Source organism: Halteromyces radiatus, assembly GCF_025201355.1.
Source record: "Halteromyces radiatus strain CBS 162.75 chromosome Unknown BX664scaffold_4, whole genome shotgun sequence".
NCBI lineage: Eukaryota > Fungi > Mucoromycota > Mucoromycetes > Mucorales > Cunninghamellaceae > Halteromyces > Halteromyces radiatus.
Window position 1 is genome coordinate 2,145,625 of NW_026251690.1, and position 18,835 is coordinate 2,164,459.

Sequence of the window (18,835 nt, forward strand, 5' to 3'; positions counted from 1 at the left end):
AAAAAAAGGAAATCCAATTCGGTCACGGAGGGTACGACAAATAAAGTAAAATTCCGCTGTCAACAATAGACTATGATTTACAACGAAAAGGAACCATTCATGCTATCTCCTGCAACTAGATAAACGATATTTATTATCATTATTCCTAGAAGAGAAAAAGTAACCATAAAGACAGTAATAATAATAAGAATAATAATAAGAATAATAACAAGAATAATAACAAGAATAATACAGAACACAAAGAGACAACAAAGTAATCCTGAAGGGTGAGCAGGATTAAAAGTTTTATTGCATCAAACAATAGATTAAAAAGGCAAAATAATCACTAATACACTGGACCTGACAATTATTGTTTTATCTATTGTTGATAAGACCATACGTTCTTCAAGTCTATTTAATATATAACAATAGTAATAAAAAAATTTAGTACATATACTGTTTCGTGTATCACTCCGTCAACAAAAAAAAAAAAAAAAAAAAAAAAAACTTACAGCCGTCTTGAGTGGCAAGGCGATTGATAGAGTCATCAGCTTCAGCTTCCTTGCGAACAAAACCACAAAGAGCATAGGTAGAGAAAGAGTTGGTGGCACGACCTTCAGCATCCACATCAGCAACGTTCAATTGAATAGAAGCGTGGTCATGGGCAACAATCAAACGATTGGTAGCCGAACTATTTGTAAAAAAAAGTGTTTTGTAAATAAAAGAAAATACAAAAAAAATTATTTCCAACCATGATTAAACACTTACCACTTGCGAGGAATGTAAATATCAACGAGTCTACCCTCAGAATTTTCCATAGTTGTTAGTTTTGTCCAAAGTTAGGGGTGGTAAAACCAAATGTAAAGGAAGAAGAAAGAATCATACTAAGCATACGGATCTGTTGTTTTTTTATCCAAAAAATAATTGAACATTCTGATTGGCCAATTACGAAAATTTTTTGTCCAGCTATCTCTTTCTCATCCCCCCCAACCCTCAACTGAGTTTATGATCAGTAATCAAAGCACCTGGAAAGAAAAGAGAGACAAAAACTCACACATATATACACTAGTTATAAGGACAATATTGATAGTAAGAAGACAAGAACATATATTTGGTATTTACAAAAAAAAAAAAGGTAGTTCTAATGAAAATAAAAAATAGTTTTTGATATAATATCCTAAAACTATCCAAGATGGCAATGGGAGATCTAACCAACAATAAAGTACAAACTATTTGAAAAGAATAATAAAAAAAAATCACACCTAGTTTCATACAGTAAAGGATTCACCACAACCACAAGTTCCTTTGACATTGGGATTATGGAATACAAATTGAGAAGAGAGTTTATCTTCAACATAATCCATCTCTGACCCTAATACAGTAAGCAAAGCCTTAGAATCCACTAGTACCGTAACACCTATAATAGAAAGTATTAGTATATATTTGTACAATAATGTATCTTTTCTTTTTTTTTTTTATTACCATCTTGGTCAACCACTTCATCGAACTTGTCTTTTTTCTTTGTGAATTCGAGCATATAGGAGTTGCCTGAACATCCTTTTGTTTTGACACCTACACGAAGAAATTGAGGTTCGTCACCTTTTGTCATATGTTTCAAACGTTTCACTGCAGCTGGTGTCTATATCATTTATTATAATAAAAATAAAGTGAATGATTATTACATTTCAATATATTTATAATTTATAGAATGTTTTTAAACTTACTAGTACTAAAGGTGCTTTGCGTAGTCGAAGTTTCGATCCTGTTGTTTTTGCTGTGTTTGTTGCCGCCTGTTTAACTACTGCATTCAGTGACATGATATAATTGAGTATAATAATAATAATAATGATAATTAAAAATAATCAAAAGGAAAAAGAAAAGAAAAAAAAAAAGCCTACTTAAAATTTTCAAAAACTCTCAGTCGGTGTTTAAATAACACCCCACTGAAAATGTCAAATGACTTTTGGAAGAGAGAAATCATTCAAAAATATTAACATTACTTCATCTTTTTCATATCAACTATATATTTTTTTATTTTTATTCATAATCACAACTTATATATTGCTATTATCATAAGAAATAAAAGGTGATTACAGCGAAAAAATCGAATTTTTTTTCACATCATAATTATATAGTTTTTCAAGGTCTAACATCCAAGTTTTGGGGATCTAGCTCAAATGGTAGAGCGCTCGCTTAGCATGCGAGAGGCACTGGGATCAATGCCCAGGTTCTCCAATAAGACTGTATTGAACGTAAAATCATATGTTCATCTTCATTTTTTTTTGTTTTCCACTTTTTTTTGATTCGGAGTGTTAAGTGTTGTGTTAAGTGATTATTTGGTTTATAGGTTCAAATTTGAAAAAATAAAACGGATGATTGAAAGTTAATAATGTTTATAGTGAGCACCAGTACTTGATTACGCAAGCACACGTATAGGAAAAGAAATAAAAAAAAAAGAAAAGTAAAGTAGAGAAAAATAAAGTCTTGTTCCAAATTTGGAAAGTAAAAGTAGAGTAAAATTGTTCTGACTTTTAATATAGAACAAAGTGAGCCAATCAAAAGTGATAATCCACAATACAATCAAGTAGGGATAAAAAGTAAAGATTTATTTAAAAATATAATAAAAATTGACTGATTGAAACTAACAAAAAATAAAGGAAAAAATTGGACTATTTATACTTTTTTTGTTAAATGGACAGAGGACAAAAAATGAAGAGAAAAACGTACTGAAGCCAAAATATGATAATAATTTTGTTCCTTGGTTAAAAAATAAAAGAAAAATTGATTCATGGCTAGAATATGTACAAAAAAATTGAATCATGGCAAGTCACTGAGATAAGAGGGAGAAAAAACTACTTAAAAAAATCTTTTTTTTTTTTTTCTTCCTTTTTTTTTTTTTTTTTCTCAACAGTTGTGTTAAGTGATTTTTTGGTTGTTCAAATAGCCAAAATTGAAAAAGTAAATCAGATGATTGTGTTAAGTGATTATTTGGTTTATAGGTTCAAAATTGAAAAAGTAAAACGGATGATTGAAAGAGAATAAGTTGTTTAGTGAGCACCAGTACTTGATTACGCAAGCACACGTATAAGAAAAGAGATAAAATAAAAAAGAAAAGTAAAGTAGAGAAAAATAAAGTCTTGTTCCAAATTTGGAAAGTAGATGGAAAGTAAAATTGTTCTGATAATAAGAACAAAGCGAGCGAATCAAAACGAGTAATAATCCACAACACAGTTAAATAGAGGATGTCAAGAGAATATAGTTTATTTAAATATAAAATATTGAATAAGAATTGATTGAACTATTAAAGTCCTTTTGAAAAATCACAATGATTTCATAGTCTATTACTATTGCAAGTATCTAAATATTCCAGGTGCAAATTGGTAAGAAAAAAAAAATTGTACTGTATATCATCACTAATACAGAGAATCAATGGTAACATAGTAAAAGTATTTTTTTTTTTTTTGCTTTGTGCAACATACATTATTTTTCATATGGTTTCCCTCGTTCCTAGTATTAAATTTATTGACCGCTATCTCTTTTTTTTCTTTATTATTTTCTTTTAATTATTTTTTTTTTCTTTCTTCTTTTTTTTTTTTTTTAATATAGCATCACATTCATTTATTTTTGTTTTATCATTCATGGTGAAAAGTCCAAAACAAGAACCAAGAAAAACTGCATGGCGTGGTATTAGTGTAAAAGCAGATACTCGACCTACTTCATATGACTCAACTAGAACATCTCTTTCTTGGGAAAAACGTGAACCACTTAGTCCACTCTCTGAAGTCAATCCTGGTATCATCACTGCTCCTAGTACTCCAAAGTCTCAAGACTTTTCTTTACACCAACAAGAATCTGAACAACAACCTGATAATATTTCACCATCAAACTCAACCGCTGTCTCATCAACAAAATCTCGACCCAAAAAAGAAAAACTATCTGGTTTAGGAAGCTTAACGAAATCATATGAACCAAAGAAAAAGGAACGTAAATCAGAACGCTTGGCAACTCTCGGTAGTTTGACAAAACCTTATGACCCTACAAACGATAAACAAGCACAGAAAGAAAATGAACGAAAGCAACGCAAGGAAAGGGAAAAGATAGAAAAAAAAGAACGCAAGGAACAAGAAAAATTGGAAAAGCAACTTAAAGAACAGCAAAGAAAGGAACTTAAACTTCTCAAGGAAAAGGAAAAGAAGGAACGAAAATCAAAATCTAAGTCTTCTATCTTCTCTCGATCTTCCAAATCATCATCATCTGCTCCTTCACCTATTGATATTGAACAACATGCTATTACAGATGGTAAAAAAAAAAAAAAAAAAAAAAAAAAAAAAGGAATCAGAGAGAAATTAAATCCACTCATTGATTACTTTTGAACTATAGATAAACCGAAATCACCTCTGGAACGTCGTAGCTTCATGTCATTTGGTCGCCACAGTATAGCATCTCTTACATCCAAACCTAGCAATGCATCAAACGTTGATATTGGAGTACAAGAACCTGTGGATTCATATCAGCATGATATTACGGATGATTCAAGCACTGAAGAATTTGTGGATTTTGTCGACAGTCATATGAGTATACGTAGTGAACAGAGCAACAACACCAATAATATATGTGATTCTTCAATTGATATCAAATTTCAATCTTCACCGCAATTCCCTACCGAACATCAAGATACTACCTCGTCTCTTCAATCAAGTCTTCAAACAAGGACACAAAATGATTTACAGGAGCAACAACACGAGGATGATGCGCCAATTAGCAGTACCAACAATAATAACACCTTAGGAAACACCACAAACCACAGTATGTTTTACATCCTGAACTCTTTACAAGATGCTGGAAAGGACTTGGAAGACGACGATTTATTGGATGATGTTATGGTGAACAAGATGGAAGCAACACAACAACGAGTATCATTCTCTCATCGACAATACAATGAACTTCATGGAGAACAATTTGATCAACATATTCAAGCTTTAGAAATCCTAGCCAGTGGAACATCTGCCTCTCCTCCACCAAATGAACCTTTACCACCACTTCCTACAGATCGTCGACGACAGTCATCATCTCAACGTACCATGAACAGTCGCTTATCCATGGATTCAAATCATTCACCATCACTCACTGGACGATTCTCCGTCTCTTCAAAAATGTCACGCAATTCTTCTATCTCAAATAGTTCGTATGATACAGTGGCTCCTGGTGAAAATCATCACTTCTCACCTACTTCAGAAACTCAACACCCTCTTCCTTCTCATTCACCTTTGGCATCACCTTATGGAATTCCTGCTATATCTGAAGAAGAACTTTTGACCTCCAACGTAATACCTTGCTCACCAACACCTGGTCCACTTGAAGTATTGACAGCAACAAATGATTCTACAAAAGGTCATATTCCGGACAGTCCCATTGATAACTATATCACTCCTAATTCAGCAACAAATATCGACAATGTTTCCGACAACGATAAGAAGGATATCTCAGACGAAAATGAATTGGACGACTCTGATAGTTGTAGCTTTGAATCAACTGAAATACCTGACCCCTACTTATTCCCATCCGACGACAGTGATGACCCACAACAAATTGACAATGATAGTACTGGAGAAAGTGCAACAAGGAATCAGCCTGCAACAAAAGAAGATGAGATACAACCAGAAAGTGTTATAATGGACCACCCTATTATGACAAATGATCTTTCATCAGATAAAGTGACACACAAGATGACCAGCTCTGATATGAACGATAATAATGACAACAATGATAGAAACAACAACAATAATCACCAGAACAACTGCAGCAACGACATCAACAAGGAAAAGAGTATTTTGGATGAAGCGTTGAAGGTCAGAACTACCGACAATATCTCAGGACGACAAGTGCCAGTAATGCAAGTGAACATCAATCATGACACCCATACAGAAAATCATCCATCCCTCGTTGCACCAATGTCTGCGATTATTGAAGCCAATGTTATTCCTACCACCGGTTCTCAATCAATGCCTATCATTCAAAATCCTTCCTCACCTATTGCAGCTGCTGCCGCTGTTACAGCCTCAAAACGATCATCTTTGGTATCAAACAAAAGAAATTCATCATCATCAATACCCACCTCTTTGGATCAGCAAAGTCCTTCCTTTGTGGATTCTCCTACTCCTTTATCAATTGCATCAAGTACACCTGGTACACCTCCTACGGAAGTAGTCCCCTCCTCTACTGCTACCAAGACTACTACTTCTACTGCGACAACCACCATGAATACCTGTGAAGATTGTATTATGCCCAACCTTTTAGATGCAAGGCAACAAGAAGAAGCTGGTAAATAAAAAAAAAAAAAAAAAAGAAACAGAAAACATTAATAATAATAGAATGAATGGACAAATTAACCTCTTTATATATATATATATATTTATATTTATGTATGATTTAGATAAACCTGTAAGACAAGGTATGGTTTATCTATTTGGCAACAAATTTACAAAGGCAATGTCGATATTCAAATCGAAGGCTGATAGGTAAATTGATATAGAGATTCTTTTATTTATCTCGGAAAACAAAGAGATAAAGAAATCAATTATACTGACAAACTCTTTATTGTGATATATATATTGTTTTTATAGCGAACCATTATATGCTCTTGGTATGGGATCCATGTTATTCCTGAAAGGTAAATATCAAAAACTATTTTACAACATGATTCATCAGTTCACTAACTTCGCCTTTTTTTTTTATTTACTCATTTTCTTTTATTTGGTTGGGACATCTATATTACAAAAGCTATGATGGTAACGTACAACAACAATTGACCAAAAAAAGAAGAAAATATTTACATTATGATATTTGTATTCTATAGACTTATAATGAAAATGATGTAGAGGCGGCTATGAAATCATTATCTGACTCTTTTACGATCGCAACTACACAAGCGGAACTCTCTGAAGAAAAGCCATCATTTGAAGACGCATTCTCTTCACAATTCTCCTCATTAATGGCCAGCACCAAGGCTGATGATGATCGATGCCATATCAAGACATTCATGCCAAATGGAATACTTCGTGCTCATGTGATTAAGGCAGAAAGTTGTTTGTTAATGGGACTTCTTCAGTTGACTCAAGAAAACATGACAGGTTATCTAAAGTGTGGATTGAATCTTCGAAAAGGTAAATATATGAAGAAATAAATAAATATAAAAAGGAAGGATAGAGAAATTGACTTCTTTTTTTTTTTTAATCATGATGATAGCTTGTTCAAGTTATACTTTGGTCTGGAATGAATATCAACGCATGGGTGAGCAAGTAAATGATTGGATGGATTGTGATACTATCTCAGCTGTACAATTTGGTGTTGGCACTTTACATCTCTTGCTTTCATCCTTACCTACAAAGATTGTCAAAATATTCTCTGGATTAACTTGGAAAACGGATAAATCTTTAGGTTTTTCTTTGCTAAAATCGGCAATGACTGGAAAGGGAACTCGATCTACTTTTGCATCCTTAGTGTAAGTTACCAAAAAAAAAAAAAAAAAAAAAAAGGAAGCAATTGATTATTATATTTATTTTATTTTATATTGAAACACATAGACTTCTAAGTTATTATTCATTATTATCAAGTTTGGTACCTTCTCTATATGCCCAAGATTCGATTCAACCAACTATTGAGTGCCTAGTGGAAGCGCAAAAATCACATCCCAAATCATGTTTTTTCCTTTATTACGCAGCACGTATATCTCGAGTGGCTAGAAATGTTGGACTATCGACTCAATCATTCACGATGGCAACAGCATCAACAAGACGAGGAGCATGGGCAGAAGTGGCAATGAAACATACAGTTGCATACGAAGTTGGACTGAATCATGCGATGCAACTGGATTGGGATACATCAGCAGCTTACTTTGAACAATTATGTTGTGCTCGTGATTGGTCCCCGGCCTTTTGTCAATACTTTGTAGGTGCATGTCATGAAATGTTGGGTCAAAGACAAGAAGCCATGGATTGCTTTGACGAAGTACCGGTACTTAGCCATCAACAACATCATCGAAAGAGTTTATTGGACAATTTTGTGCAAGTCAAAGTGGAAAGATATCAATGTAGTGATTATCGTGATCTTGATAGTAGCCTTCCTGGTCTTGAATTACTACTTTTGTTGAACGCATTTGCATCCATGGAAGAAACCTATTTACAACGCTGCTTGGTGATGATTCAAGAAACATGTCAATTGATTAAAATGAAACATTCAATGGGTATTCTTCAACTTGATGATTTGGAGGACTACAATCATGATGACAACGATGATGATCGAGTGACCCTGATGATTCGCTATACTACTTTGCTACTGTTGAAAGCTTCTGTACTGAATGCATTATCAAGATGTAGTGAATGTGTTGTTGATCTGGATTGGGTCTTGAAAAGGAAACATCTTTTGGAAACTGAAGAATGGTTGCTTCCATTTGTCTATTGGGGTAAAAAAAAAAAAAAAAAAAAAAAAAAAAAAAAAAAAAAAAAAAAAAAAAAAAAAAAAAAAAAACTACGTAGGTCTATTTCATATCATATACTCACTTTTCTTGTCACAAATCATATAGAGGTAGGTGTGACCCAATGGGGAATAGGCAATCAAAAGAAAAGTCGAGAAATGTGGCAGCTGGCTCTGTCTTGTACCAAGTATGATTTCGAATTTCGAATGGCAAGTCGAATCCATCTGGCTTTGGGAAAATGTGATGAACTGGGCATTCTGGAACCAAGTGGATCTACTTATCTCAATGGAAGGAAACGACTATAGAAATGTATATCATAGATTATCTCTTTTATTATTATTATTTATTATTATTATTATTATTATTACTCAATTTTTTTTTTTTTTGAATTATCATTCCCATTTTGATCATTATTACCATAATTCTTTATTACCTCTCTTTTTCTTTATGTTATATTCTTTACACATACTAATAAACTTCCCCCCTTCTTGTTTATATATATTTTTTTTTCTTCATTATAATAATTGGTATTACGTTTTTCGATCTCATGGCAACAAACAGACATAAGGAGAAAGCGGTGATTGGTTTTACTTTGTTTGGTAATCATCTGTACATCCTTTGAACCCTCCCTTTCCCCGTCCCTCTCTCCTCTGATTTTCCCCTAAAGGAATTTTTTTTTCTTCTTATACAATTCAATGTTTTGAAATTTATCCTTGTCATTAAGCTATATATTTCTCATCAAATCGGTAATGGCTACATATATATATATATATATATATATATGATATAAGAAAGAACGAATTGATTTTTTTTAATAGAAAACAATACTTCTTCCATACATCATTTAAATTCATTAAAAAAAAGCTTATTTTCTTATTTAGTGATGATATGAATAATAAAATGTATAAATGATGATGATTTATCGATGAGCAGGAATGATAGATATGGAAAGGGGTGGTGGAAAGATAGAGTACAAAAAGTTAAAGAATGATCATCTATTAATGAAAAAAGAAAACACCCATCTTCCTTTATATCATCAAGCTATTCCTATTCATTTCTTTCCATACATTGATGATGATGATGATGATAGTGATGTAATTTGATGTCTCCTTAATACATGTTATAAAAAGGCAAGTTCTCGTTTCATGTTTCCATCATCCAATTGCGTTCCTATATTGTTCTCTCTTTTTATTAGTTATCTGTGTTTTTACTTGACTTATTTAAAAGTATGTAACATATACATATAGATTTTACTATAAGAATGATGATGATAAATTTATTATTATTATTATCATTGTTATTTTTTAAAAAAAGGAAGACTTTGTGATCTTAGTTCATCATTCACTAATCATCGTCATTTTTCTTCTCCTATTCTACATCATCATCTCAATACCTAATAATCAGACTTTCCCTCTCTCTCTCGTTCTCTCCTTAAAGCCTGGCATACATATATATATCTATATATATATGTATATACTTAGTGTTTCTTATTTTCTATCTTTTTTTTTTTCCTCTCTTTCTTTTCTTCCTTTTTCACTTTTTCTTCCTGTATTCCCTCTCCTCTTTTTTATATAATATCAAAGCCCTTTCCACTCATTTTTTTTATATATAATATTAGTTTATTTTCTTTATTCATCATGAAATATTTTTATTTTACCATTGTATGCTTTTTCGCGTTATTGTCTTATACCAATGCCAGTATGGAGAAAAGAGGTACTGCTACGATGATGAAGTTTGGTGGTGAAAATCAAAATTCTGCATTGACAAGACGCAATCGTGGCACATGGTAATTTTTTTTTTTTTTTTTTTTTTTGTTGTTGTCATATCATATCTTTCTAATGATGACGATAATTTTTTTCTTTTATGATGGACTTTCATCCCAATTGTAGGTATAGCGGCAAAGATCTTAGTAATGCTGCCTGTTATGGCCGTAAAGGTCTTCCTTCTTTTTCTGCTCATGTGTCGGATATGATTGGTGCTATGGTAAACTAATTAAAATTATATGATGGATGATTCGTATGATGATTCATCTATAATAGGTAGATGATGCTAATAGATTGTTTTTTTTTTTTTATTTTCTTGATTCAATAGGCAATGAAACATTTTGAGTATTGTTATGAATGTATGAGGATTACTAATGTTGATAACGAACGTTCCATCGTCGTCAAAATTGTAGACAAGTGCGCAGGATGTAAAATAGGTAAGCCATTCGTTCTCCTTAATCAATCCATCATTTTCTTTTTTGCCCTTCCCTATCTGTCTCCTTTCTCTCTTTCTCCCTTCTCCCTTACTAAATATGGACATGTTTCGACAGATATATATGTTTGAATATGCAAAAATATGAATGACCTTTTTTTCGATTTTTTTTTTTTTTTTTTTTTTAGGAACCGCTATTGATTTGACACCAGGAGCATTTAAAAAATTAAATCCTGATGGATTGGAGGCAGGTGTCCTTGATATTACTTGGAAAGTAGTTCCTTGTCCTAGTACCATTAAATTGGCATTGTCCTAATTTTATCATCCTACTCTTCTTTTTCTTTTTTCCCTTCTTCTTCTTTTTTTTTTTCTTCGTTCACTGTTGTTCAAGTATATAATTCCCTACATACACAATCAAACATACGCGTATATCTTACATCAGTTAGCCTCTTTCTCCAATATAAACAGCAATAAAAAAATGATGTTTTATTTAAAACATTCATATTCTATATTCATCAAAAAAGAGTACATTAAAAAAAAAAGGATTTCTTTATTTTAGTTTTCCAAATACAAAAGAATAAAAATCAAAACATAACTATAGTAAAAATTTTAATGATTTGTTGGCTTTCGTATTGTGTATTCCATATCTAGTCCTTTTTTTCATTGTTGTATCTAATAGGGTGATGGAGGGAAGTCGATGTGTCGATATGGTTGAAAAAAAAAATAAATGGTTGGTTATTTACTTGCTTTCTTCAGCTTCAGCCTTAGCCAAGAATTCCTTGATGAAAGCTTCTTCGTCAGAGGAGCTAGCTTGAATAGGAGGAGTAGCAGGTTGAGCAGGTTTAGGCTTCAAGGCATAGAGAGCATAGGCACCAGCATAAGCACCAATGAATCCCATGGAGAGCTATATATAATAAATAAATAAAAAAAAAAGAGTTCAAGTCATCTATACTTGTAAATTTCATCTTTTTATTTTTCTATCTTATTTACAATATGGTTAGGGATTTTCTTTCCAGCAATAACGTAATGACCAGCCATATCGATGATGTATTTCTTCAAAAAAAAAAAAAAGGTAATGAAAAAAAATGAAGAGGGAAAAAAAAACAAACAAAAAAAAAACAAACTAGGCTCTCGAAAATTGAAAAAAAAGGGAGGGGGACAGTGTTTTTTTTTTTTTTACCTTCCGAATTCATTGCACTTTTGAAGGCACAAATTCAATTACCGCAGTTAATTTTTTTCTGTGTCTCTTCTCTCTGCAAAACAATAAGGCAGGCAAAATTTTTTTTCTTTCTATTGCTTTCTTTCTTTCTTTTTTTTTTTTCTTTTTTACTTATACTTTTTTTATAATTTTGGACTTGGAAAAAGGTAAGAGTTCTTCCCTTTTTTTTTTTTTTATTATTCGCTCTTTAACTTTTTTTTTTTTGTTTATAAAGGATAAAATCGAAAAAACTTAACCATGGAAGCTGATCCTCGTCGTAACGCCTTTAAAGCACGCAATCAATTCAAACCTGAAGAAGTACGAAGACGACGTGAAACCGCTCAAGTGGAAATCAGGAAACAAAAAAAAGCTGAGAATTTAGCTAAACGACGAAACTTTAATATTTCCAACTTGACTCAAGACTCTGATGATGAATTGGATGTAACTACTTTGGATAGTCATGTAATAAATAATAATAAAAAAAAAATAATCTAAAAACAAACAAACTAATACAATGTTTTATTCAAACTAGTTGGACGAAATGCTTCCTGATATGGTTCAATCCATTTACTCCAATGATGCTGAAGCTCAATTACAAGCTACTGCGCATTTCCGAAAATTATTATCTCGTGAAGTCAATCCTCCTATTGAACAAGTTATTGCTAGTGGTGTAGTTCCTCGATTTGTGGAATTCCTTCGTTCTCCTCAAACTTCGCTTCAGGTAATAAATAAATAAAAAAATAAATAAATGATTTATTATCTTATTTTTTTTTTCTTTTTTGTTCTATTATTATAGTTTGAAGCTGCCTGGGCCTTGACCAATATTGCTTCTGGATCTTCTCAACAAACTCAAATTGTCATTGAAGGTGGTGCTGTGCCCTACTTTATTGAATTATTAAGTAGTCCTGTTGCTGATGTGAAGGAACAAGTAAAGTTTATTCAATACAATGAGAAAAAAAAAGGGGGAAGTTATATTTATTTATACTTTTTATTATTTTGTCATTATAGGCTGTATGGGCTTTGGGTAATATTGCTGGTGATAGTCCTCGTTGTCGTGATTATGTTCTTGAAACTGGTGCTCTTCCTCCATTACTTTCTATTTTCCATGAAGACAACAAGATTTCTATGTTACGTAATGCTACTTGGACACTTTCCAACTTTTGTCGTGGCAAGAATCCTCAACCCAATTGGCAATTGGTAAATATATATATATATATATATAATGGGATGAATGAATATTAAACTTGTTTTATTAATGTATATATATAGATTGCTCCTGCATTGACTGTTTTGGCACAATTGATTCAATCATCTGACGAAGAAGTATTGATCGATACTTGTTGGGCCATTTCATATTTATCTGACGGAGCCAATGAACGTATTCAAGCCGTGGTGGAATCCTCTGTATGCAGTCGTTTGGTTGAATTATTGAGTCATCATTCTACTTCAGTGCAAACACCAGCTTTACGATCAGTGGGAAATATTGTTACTGGAGATGATGCACAAACACAAACGATCATCAACTGTGGTGCGGTGATGTCTTTATTCAATTTATTGTCCAGTCCCAAAGAAAGTATTCGCAAGGAGGCATGCTGGACTATTTCCAATATTACGGCCGGCAATACAGCACAAATTCAAGCAGTGTTGGATGGTGGATTGGTGGCTCCTTTGGTACATATCTTGAGTCGTGGTGAATTCAAAACCAAGAAAGAAGCATGCTGGGCTATTTGTAACGCAACATCTGGTGGATTGGCTAAACCTGAACAAATCCGATTTTTGGTTGCTGAAGGATGCATTCAACCTCTATGTGACATTTTGACTCAAAACGATAACAAAATCACTTTGGTGGCATTGGATGGATTGGATAATATATTGCGTGCTGGTGAAATGGAAAAGATTCATACTCAAGATGGTCTCAATCCTTATGCATTGATGATCGAGGAAATGGGTGGCGTCGATCATATTCACAGTTTACAATCCCATGAAAATGCAGAAATCTACAAGAAAGCCTATGCCATCATTGATAAGTACTATAGCGAAGATGATGAAGATGAACATGATACCGATATGGTCCCTGATACTGTCAATGGTCAATTTGCTTTCCAACAACAAGTCGATGCTCCTCAAGGTGGTTTCAATTTCTAGTCTCTTTGTGTTTATCTTCTCTACCACCATCCTTTTATAGTTTTATTTGCCCCTTCCCTTTCCTTCAACTATTTCATTATTACTTTTGCATGATCTTCCCCAACACTATCTATACTGTTCCCCTTTCTTCCCCCCCTTTTTTTTTTATTTTTTTGTCTATTCCCTTTCCCTTTCCTTTCTCCTCCCAATTGTATCCACTTTATATATTTCATATTTTTTTTAAATAAAAATATACACACAACCACTATTCTGATTGATGCTTGTCCTTTTTTTTTTTTTTTTTTTTTTGGGTATTAGGGATAAGTGATGGATTATAAATGATGAGGAGGTTAACGATAACGGGTGATATATGATGATGGGTTGATACTGATCATCATCAATCTTGATCGTCCATTGACAAGAGACAAAAATAATAATAATAATAATAATAATAATAAAACGTCGATTTTTTTGACCATACTAAACCATTCCAATCGTGACATGACAATAAAAATGAAGATGATGTTCTATTTGTATGGTGTTGATGAGAATGTTGATTGATGTATCACTATCTCATATTTGTAGATCTACATGAAGATTATACATTCATATAATATATAACAGGCACTAATTCAAACACCAATATTTATTTATTGATAACATACAAAGATAATAATAAGAAATAATAATAATAAAAAAAAAAAAAGTGTTCTAATTTTTATGAGAAGAAAGAAGGGTTGATTCTGCTACACTAATAAGTTGGTCTAATTGAGTAATGAATGGAGGCAAATGATGTTGAGAATGATGACATTGTTGTCCAGAGGTAATCTTTTTGTTCAAATGATCCAAACGTTGAATCAAACCAGATAATGTATGTGAAGTAGATGACGGTGATGATGCTGCGGCTGAAGATGACGATGTCGATAATAAGGATGAAATAGATAACGGAGGAGATGGAGGAGTAGATAACGATTGAATAGGTGGTAAAGAGATCCGAGAAGAAGAATCGAGTGGGGAATCCATAGGAAAAGATGGTAAATGATGATGTAAAGGGATATGTTGAGTGTTTCTTTCAAATAATGAAGGACGGTTGGGTATGAATTGATGGGCTTGTTGTTGACGTATAGGGAATCGAGCAGGATTAACACAATCTTCAATGGCAGGAATCGATTTATTGTTATTGTTATTATGGATGGAATCCTGTTGTTCACAATTCTTCTTGATAGTTGTTAATGGAGGAGACGTTGCATTGTTATGACCCATTTCTTGTAATGATGATTTCTGTTGCTGGTTTTCCAATAAAATAACCCGTTTCCGCCTCTTGATGACATTTCGTTTCATACTGACAGGACGATGTACCTTGTGAAGTTTGTAATAGAGACCACAAGCATTGCAGATGGTGTTGCCTTGATCATCTCTTCGCCATAGAGGAGTCATTGATACTCGACAGTTGGAGCAAACCATGAGTTCTGTTTGTTGTTCTTGTTTTCGAAGATGTTGGTTGTTAAAAGTTGGGCATCCAGCACAAGCAGCAGATCCACCAAGCCCATTACATTGTCCAGCTCCACCACAACTTCCACCAGTTTGCTTTTGTTCATTGGTAGAACAAACTTCTTGATCATCGCCAGTATCTTTACATGCACTTTCCACTTTTTGTTTCGTGGGGTGAATTGTCGATATTGAAGATAAAGGTCGCATAGTATGTTTTGTTTTCAAATATAATCCACAAGCATTGCAAATAGTATCACCATTGGGAGCTCTTCGCCATAAAGGAGTTGTATCTGTTCCGCAGTGACTACAAGAGATGGAGGAAATAACATGAGAGGAAGAAGGAGATGCTGATAAGGATGTTGATGATCTTCTCCGTTTCAGAATAGTAGAAGTACTAGAATTGGTATTAGGATGAACCATATTTTCGTATTATAATAGATGAAAGAAAAGAGAAATAAAAAAAAAAAAGAAGAAGAAGAAGAAGAAAAAAATAATTAGAAAATGAAGAAAATCAAATGGTTGATCAGATAAGGCGGAGTCCAATCAAACTCTTAGTGACTCGGAACCATCCACAGCTTTTAGAATTGTATCATTGCTCATCTCTTTTCAAGCATTTGATTTTACTCTTTTTTTTAGTTTATTTATAAAGTGAATAGATCCTGATAATAAAAAAAAATTTATATTTTTGTAATGAGTGCTTCTATTATCTTTCTTTTTTTTTTTGTTTGTTTTATTTCAATCAGTACAGAATCTTTTTTACTATAAAGATAAAAAAGGAAACCTGGGTTCATATTCTGTTAGAGCAGTGCGTGAGAGAAAAAAAAAAAAAAGAATCGGAGGATCATCTTGGTAACTAAAACTCATCGTATCCGATCAAAGCCGATGTTTCTCTTCTAGGAATAATAATGCGCACTGGGCATTTTTTACTTTTTTATTTATTATTTTTTTATTTTATAGCATTTTGATTGGTGATATTTGACATTGATCGTTGATCATTTCATGCTTCAATATGTCTTATGATCATCACGATGATGACTTTTTTTTATTGAAGAAAAGGGGATTTCTTTGATGATGGAGGATCATAAAATTCAATATAACCATGATGATTAAAGGTCAAACTAGATTTCTAGAAAGCGAGTCCCAACATTCTTTCTTCTTTATAAAAAGGAAAAAAAAATCAATCAATTGAATCAAATCTAATATCAGATCATAGATCATCATCCTTACCATCACTGTGATTTTGAATCATCATAGACGATAGATAACATAGATCGTAAATGATTGATTGATACTTTCTCTTGTTGAAGTAACTATTATAACTAACCATAAAAAAGAGTCATCTCGATAAAAAAAGAAATATTAATCCAACAAAAATCATCATTCAAAAAAGGTGATTACTGGTCCAATTGTGTTTTCTTACTTGCCCAGTCGTTGACATATTGGACATCCATTCTGTTGATCCTATGATATCCAGTGTATTATTGTTATATCCATTTAATCGCAACATAAAAATGCACTTGAAATAAAAAAAAAAAAAATGAAAGGCAAAAAGAAAAGGGGGCGATCAACTAGAAATTGTATGCAACGTTGACTTTGCGGAAATCTAATTTCCCTAGCCACCCAAAAGAGCTTATTCCAATTCTTTCTTTTTTTTTTCGATTACTTTTATTTACTTTATACCATGCATACCTCAAGATCACGGCGTACTCCAAACGATGATGAATATATTGAACAACAAAGAAAGCGAAGAGAGTTTCTTTATTGTGATACGCAACAGAGCAAGAAAGAAAGACGACGACATCGCTGGCCATTACCGTGGTGTCACATTCTTATACCTCGTAATGCTAACTTCGACAATAATATGAACAACAGTAGTGAAACCATCAGGTCAACACCATCATCAGTTATCCGGAGGTCCAACCAAGATGTTAACAATCGTAACAGACGAACAGAAGCTCATCGAGAAGGTGTATTGCAAATAGGGATCAATAAACTACGCTCAAGTCTGGACGACAAGTTACCTGAAAAACACAAAGAAGTATTGGATGATTTGGTGGACGAAAATATTCAACTGATTGATAAGGTGATGAAACAAATAGTAGAAAACAATGAATTAAGAACGTTTACATCCAAACGTTCTTATTATGACGTTCTTTTGGCTGCTAAAAAGGCTGGTGTACCTTCCTCGTAAGTAATACTAATTTTTTCACATATATGCACACATCAAAAAAAAAAAAAAAAAGGATAATGGATTGACCATTATTTTTTATTTTATATTATTATTTATGGGAAAAAGGGTGATCACCAAGACTTTGGATAGAATGAAACAAGTGGTAACAATCAATGAACCAGGCAAGTGAAAACGAGTAGGGAGAATGATTGATGATGTTCCTCTCTTTTGATAGTAGATGTAGAAGAATCAATTATCGCTAATGATTAATGTTTTGTCTTTCTTTTTTTTTTTTTTTTTTTTTTTTTTTTTTTTTTTGTAATAGATATGGAACAAATGATTATACACAGTTGCAAACAATCCAACATTTATGGCGACTCCATGACTTCTCTTTTTGAAAAGGACTCCATTTATGGCATTTCTTCTCCACATGAAGGTAACGATTATTGAAATACAAATGTATAATATCTCATTACTTTTCTTTTATAGATGCTTTGGAAGACTCACTTTATAAGATGGAATGCGAATTTTACCAAGAGGAACCACCCTATATGAATACCCATAGACCAAGTTTTATAGCATACAACAATACGATCCAACAGCCGGAGTGATCATATGTTTAGTTTATATATATATTTTGTACATACATACTTATTTTACGAATAAAAAAAAAACAACCGATTATTACTTTTTTGACAATGTTGGCTTTCTTAGCATAAAGTTTTACTTGTGATCACATGGGGTAGTCTCGAGGGGAGGATTGTGTATGGGCGTTTCGTTTCTTCTTTTTTATATTCTTTGTCTGTGCGCATTCTTTTTTTTTTTTTACTTTTTCATTGTTACTCTACACGATTGCTTGTTAGGATGATCATCAAACAAGAGAAAAAGAGAGAATAAAAGAAAAAAAGAAAGGGATGATGATGAAAAGGAGATAACTAATAAAAATGGATCGAGCCGTTTTGTGAACAGAACTATTTCCCAAAAGTCATAGGACTTTTTTTTTTTTTCGTTATAAATCGGAAGGAGGGGGATGATACTGAACATGACGATGACGATGATAATATATAGAGAAAGGGGTTAATTTAGTAAAAAACTAGTATTAATAATGAGGAGCAAATAACCAGATAGTTAAAAGAAAAGAAGTATTTGAAAGAAATATAGCTTTTTATAGCATAATGATGAGACGTTTTGTTTATATATTCTC

General features: G+C 32.6%; 7 protein-coding genes and 1 non-coding gene across 8 annotated transcripts; 4 read left to right on the top strand and 4 right to left on the bottom strand.

Annotated features, from left to right (window-relative positions):
* Window positions 1-314: 314 nt before the first annotated feature.
* Window positions 315-967, bottom strand: BX664DRAFT_135232 (30S ribosomal protein S21e). Its single transcript, XM_051539827.1, has 3 exons — window positions 748-967; window positions 492-670; window positions 315-390 (listed from the first exon to the last, which is right to left on the bottom strand). Exons 1-3 carry the CDS (start codon window positions 795-797, stop codon window positions 359-361), a joined length of 261 nt encoding a protein of 86 aa, XP_051400336.1. The 5' UTR covers window positions 798-967; the 3' UTR covers window positions 315-358.
* A 95-nt stretch (window positions 968-1,062) lies between these two features.
* On the bottom strand, window positions 1,063-1,818 carry BX664DRAFT_333147 (uncharacterized protein). The gene is made up of 3 exons (XM_051545467.1): window positions 1,704-1,818; window positions 1,462-1,618; window positions 1,063-1,396 (listed from the first exon to the last, which is right to left on the bottom strand). Exons 1-3 carry the CDS (start codon window positions 1,794-1,796, stop codon window positions 1,248-1,250), a joined length of 399 nt encoding a protein of 132 aa, XP_051400337.1. The 5' UTR covers window positions 1,797-1,818; the 3' UTR covers window positions 1,063-1,247.
* A 323-nt stretch (window positions 1,819-2,141) lies between these two features.
* On the top strand, window positions 2,142-2,214 carry BX664DRAFT_t69. Its single transcript has one exon. It is a non-coding gene; the product is annotated as a tRNA-Ala (tRNA).
* Window positions 2,215-6,378: 4,164 nt separating this feature from the next.
* On the top strand, window positions 6,379-9,031 carry BX664DRAFT_135254 (uncharacterized protein). Its single transcript, XM_051539828.1, has 7 exons — window positions 6,379-6,497; window positions 6,603-6,649; window positions 6,760-6,767; window positions 6,836-7,142; window positions 7,225-7,480; window positions 7,563-8,440; window positions 8,561-9,031. The coding sequence occupies exons 1-7, from the start codon at window positions 6,400-6,402 to the stop codon at window positions 8,755-8,757; spliced, it is 1,791 nt and encodes a 596-aa protein (XP_051400338.1). The 5' UTR covers window positions 6,379-6,399; the 3' UTR covers window positions 8,758-9,031.
* A 1,058-nt stretch (window positions 9,032-10,089) lies between these two features.
* Window positions 10,090-11,114, top strand: BX664DRAFT_297266 (RlpA-like double-psi beta-barrel-protein domain-containing protein-containing protein; the record flags this gene model as incomplete). Its single annotated transcript, XM_051542233.1, has 4 exons — window positions 10,090-10,238; window positions 10,342-10,435; window positions 10,544-10,652; window positions 10,837-11,114. 4 exons carry the CDS (start codon window positions 10,090-10,092, stop codon window positions 10,962-10,964), a joined length of 480 nt encoding a protein of 159 aa, XP_051400339.1. The 3' UTR covers window positions 10,965-11,114.
* Window positions 11,115-11,174: 60 nt separating this feature from the next.
* BX664DRAFT_297267 (uncharacterized protein) lies at window positions 11,175-11,739 on the bottom strand. Its single transcript, XM_051542234.1, has 2 exons — window positions 11,639-11,739; window positions 11,175-11,552 (listed from the first exon to the last, which is right to left on the bottom strand). The coding sequence occupies exons 1-2, from the start codon at window positions 11,684-11,686 to the stop codon at window positions 11,388-11,390; spliced, it is 213 nt and encodes a 70-aa protein (XP_051400340.1). The 5' UTR covers window positions 11,687-11,739; the 3' UTR covers window positions 11,175-11,387.
* A 223-nt stretch (window positions 11,740-11,962) lies between these two features.
* Window positions 11,963-14,238, top strand: BX664DRAFT_333157 (armadillo-type protein). Its single transcript, XM_051545468.1, has 6 exons — window positions 11,963-12,013; window positions 12,082-12,308; window positions 12,379-12,567; window positions 12,643-12,774; window positions 12,855-13,043; window positions 13,116-14,238. Exons 2-6 carry the CDS (start codon window positions 12,105-12,107, stop codon window positions 13,989-13,991), a joined length of 1,590 nt encoding a protein of 529 aa, XP_051400341.1. The 5' UTR covers window positions 11,963-12,013; window positions 12,082-12,104; the 3' UTR covers window positions 13,992-14,238.
* Window positions 14,239-15,275: 1,037 nt separating this feature from the next.
* Window positions 15,276-15,773, bottom strand: BX664DRAFT_238119 (iron transporter biosynthesis regulating transcription factor; the record flags this gene model as incomplete). Its single annotated transcript, XM_051540195.1, has 2 exons — window positions 15,276-15,532; window positions 15,608-15,773. Coding segments are annotated over 2 exons (423 nt in total), but the record flags the coding sequence as incomplete, so codon positions are not given.
* Window positions 15,774-18,835: the final 3,062 nt, after the last annotated feature.

What these genes read in the sequence shown, in the direction of transcription:
- BX664DRAFT_135232 (XM_051539827.1), bottom strand. Translation starts at nt 797, where the DNA reads ATGGAAAATTCTGAGGGTAGACTCGTTGATATTTACATTCCTCGCAAG. An exon ending in ATTTACATTCCTCGCAAGTG is followed by an intron (nt 671 to 747) that starts GTAAGTGTTTAA and finishes TTTTACAAATAG; the next exon opens with TTCGGCTACCAATCGTTTGA. An exon ending in CCTTGCCACTCAAGACGGCT is followed by an intron (nt 391 to 491) that starts GTAAGTTTTTTT and finishes TATATTAAATAG; the next exon opens with ACTTGAAGAACGTATGGTCT.
- BX664DRAFT_333157 (XM_051545468.1), top strand. Translation starts at nt 12,105, where the DNA reads ATGGAAGCTGATCCTCGTCGTAACGCCTTTAAAGCACGCAATCAATTC. An exon ending in TAACTACTTTGGATAGTCAT is followed by an intron (nt 12,309 to 12,378) that starts GTAATAAATAAT and finishes TATTCAAACTAG; the next exon opens with TTGGACGAAATGCTTCCTGA. An exon ending in CTCAACCCAATTGGCAATTG is followed by an intron (nt 13,044 to 13,115) that starts GTAAATATATAT and finishes GTATATATATAG; the next exon opens with ATTGCTCCTGCATTGACTGT.
- BX664DRAFT_333147 (XM_051545467.1), bottom strand. Translation starts at nt 1,796, where the DNA reads ATGTCACTGAATGCAGTAGTTAAACAGGCGGCAACAAACACAGCAAAA. An exon ending in GCAAAGCACCTTTAGTACTA is followed by an intron (nt 1,619 to 1,703) that starts GTAAGTTTAAAA and finishes TAAATGATATAG; the next exon opens with ACACCAGCTGCAGTGAAACG. An exon ending in TGAAGTGGTTGACCAAGATG is followed by an intron (nt 1,397 to 1,461) that starts GTAATAAAAAAA and finishes TTTCTATTATAG; the next exon opens with GTGTTACGGTACTAGTGGAT.
- BX664DRAFT_135254 (XM_051539828.1), top strand. Translation starts at nt 6,400, where the DNA reads ATGTATGATTTAGATAAACCTGTAAGACAAGGTATGGTTTATCTATTT. An exon ending in TGGATTGAATCTTCGAAAAG is followed by an intron (nt 7,143 to 7,224) that starts GTAAATATATGA and finishes TCATGATGATAG; the next exon opens with CTTGTTCAAGTTATACTTTG. An exon ending in GCTTCCATTTGTCTATTGGG is followed by an intron (nt 8,441 to 8,560) that starts GTAAAAAAAAAA and finishes CAAATCATATAG; the next exon opens with AGGTAGGTGTGACCCAATGG.
- BX664DRAFT_297267 (XM_051542234.1), bottom strand. Translation starts at nt 11,686, where the DNA reads ATGGCTGGTCATTACGTTATTGCTGGAAAGAAAATCCCTAACCATATT. An exon ending in AGAAAATCCCTAACCATATT is followed by an intron (nt 11,553 to 11,638) that starts GTAAATAAGATA and finishes TATTATATATAG; the next exon opens with CTCTCCATGGGATTCATTGG.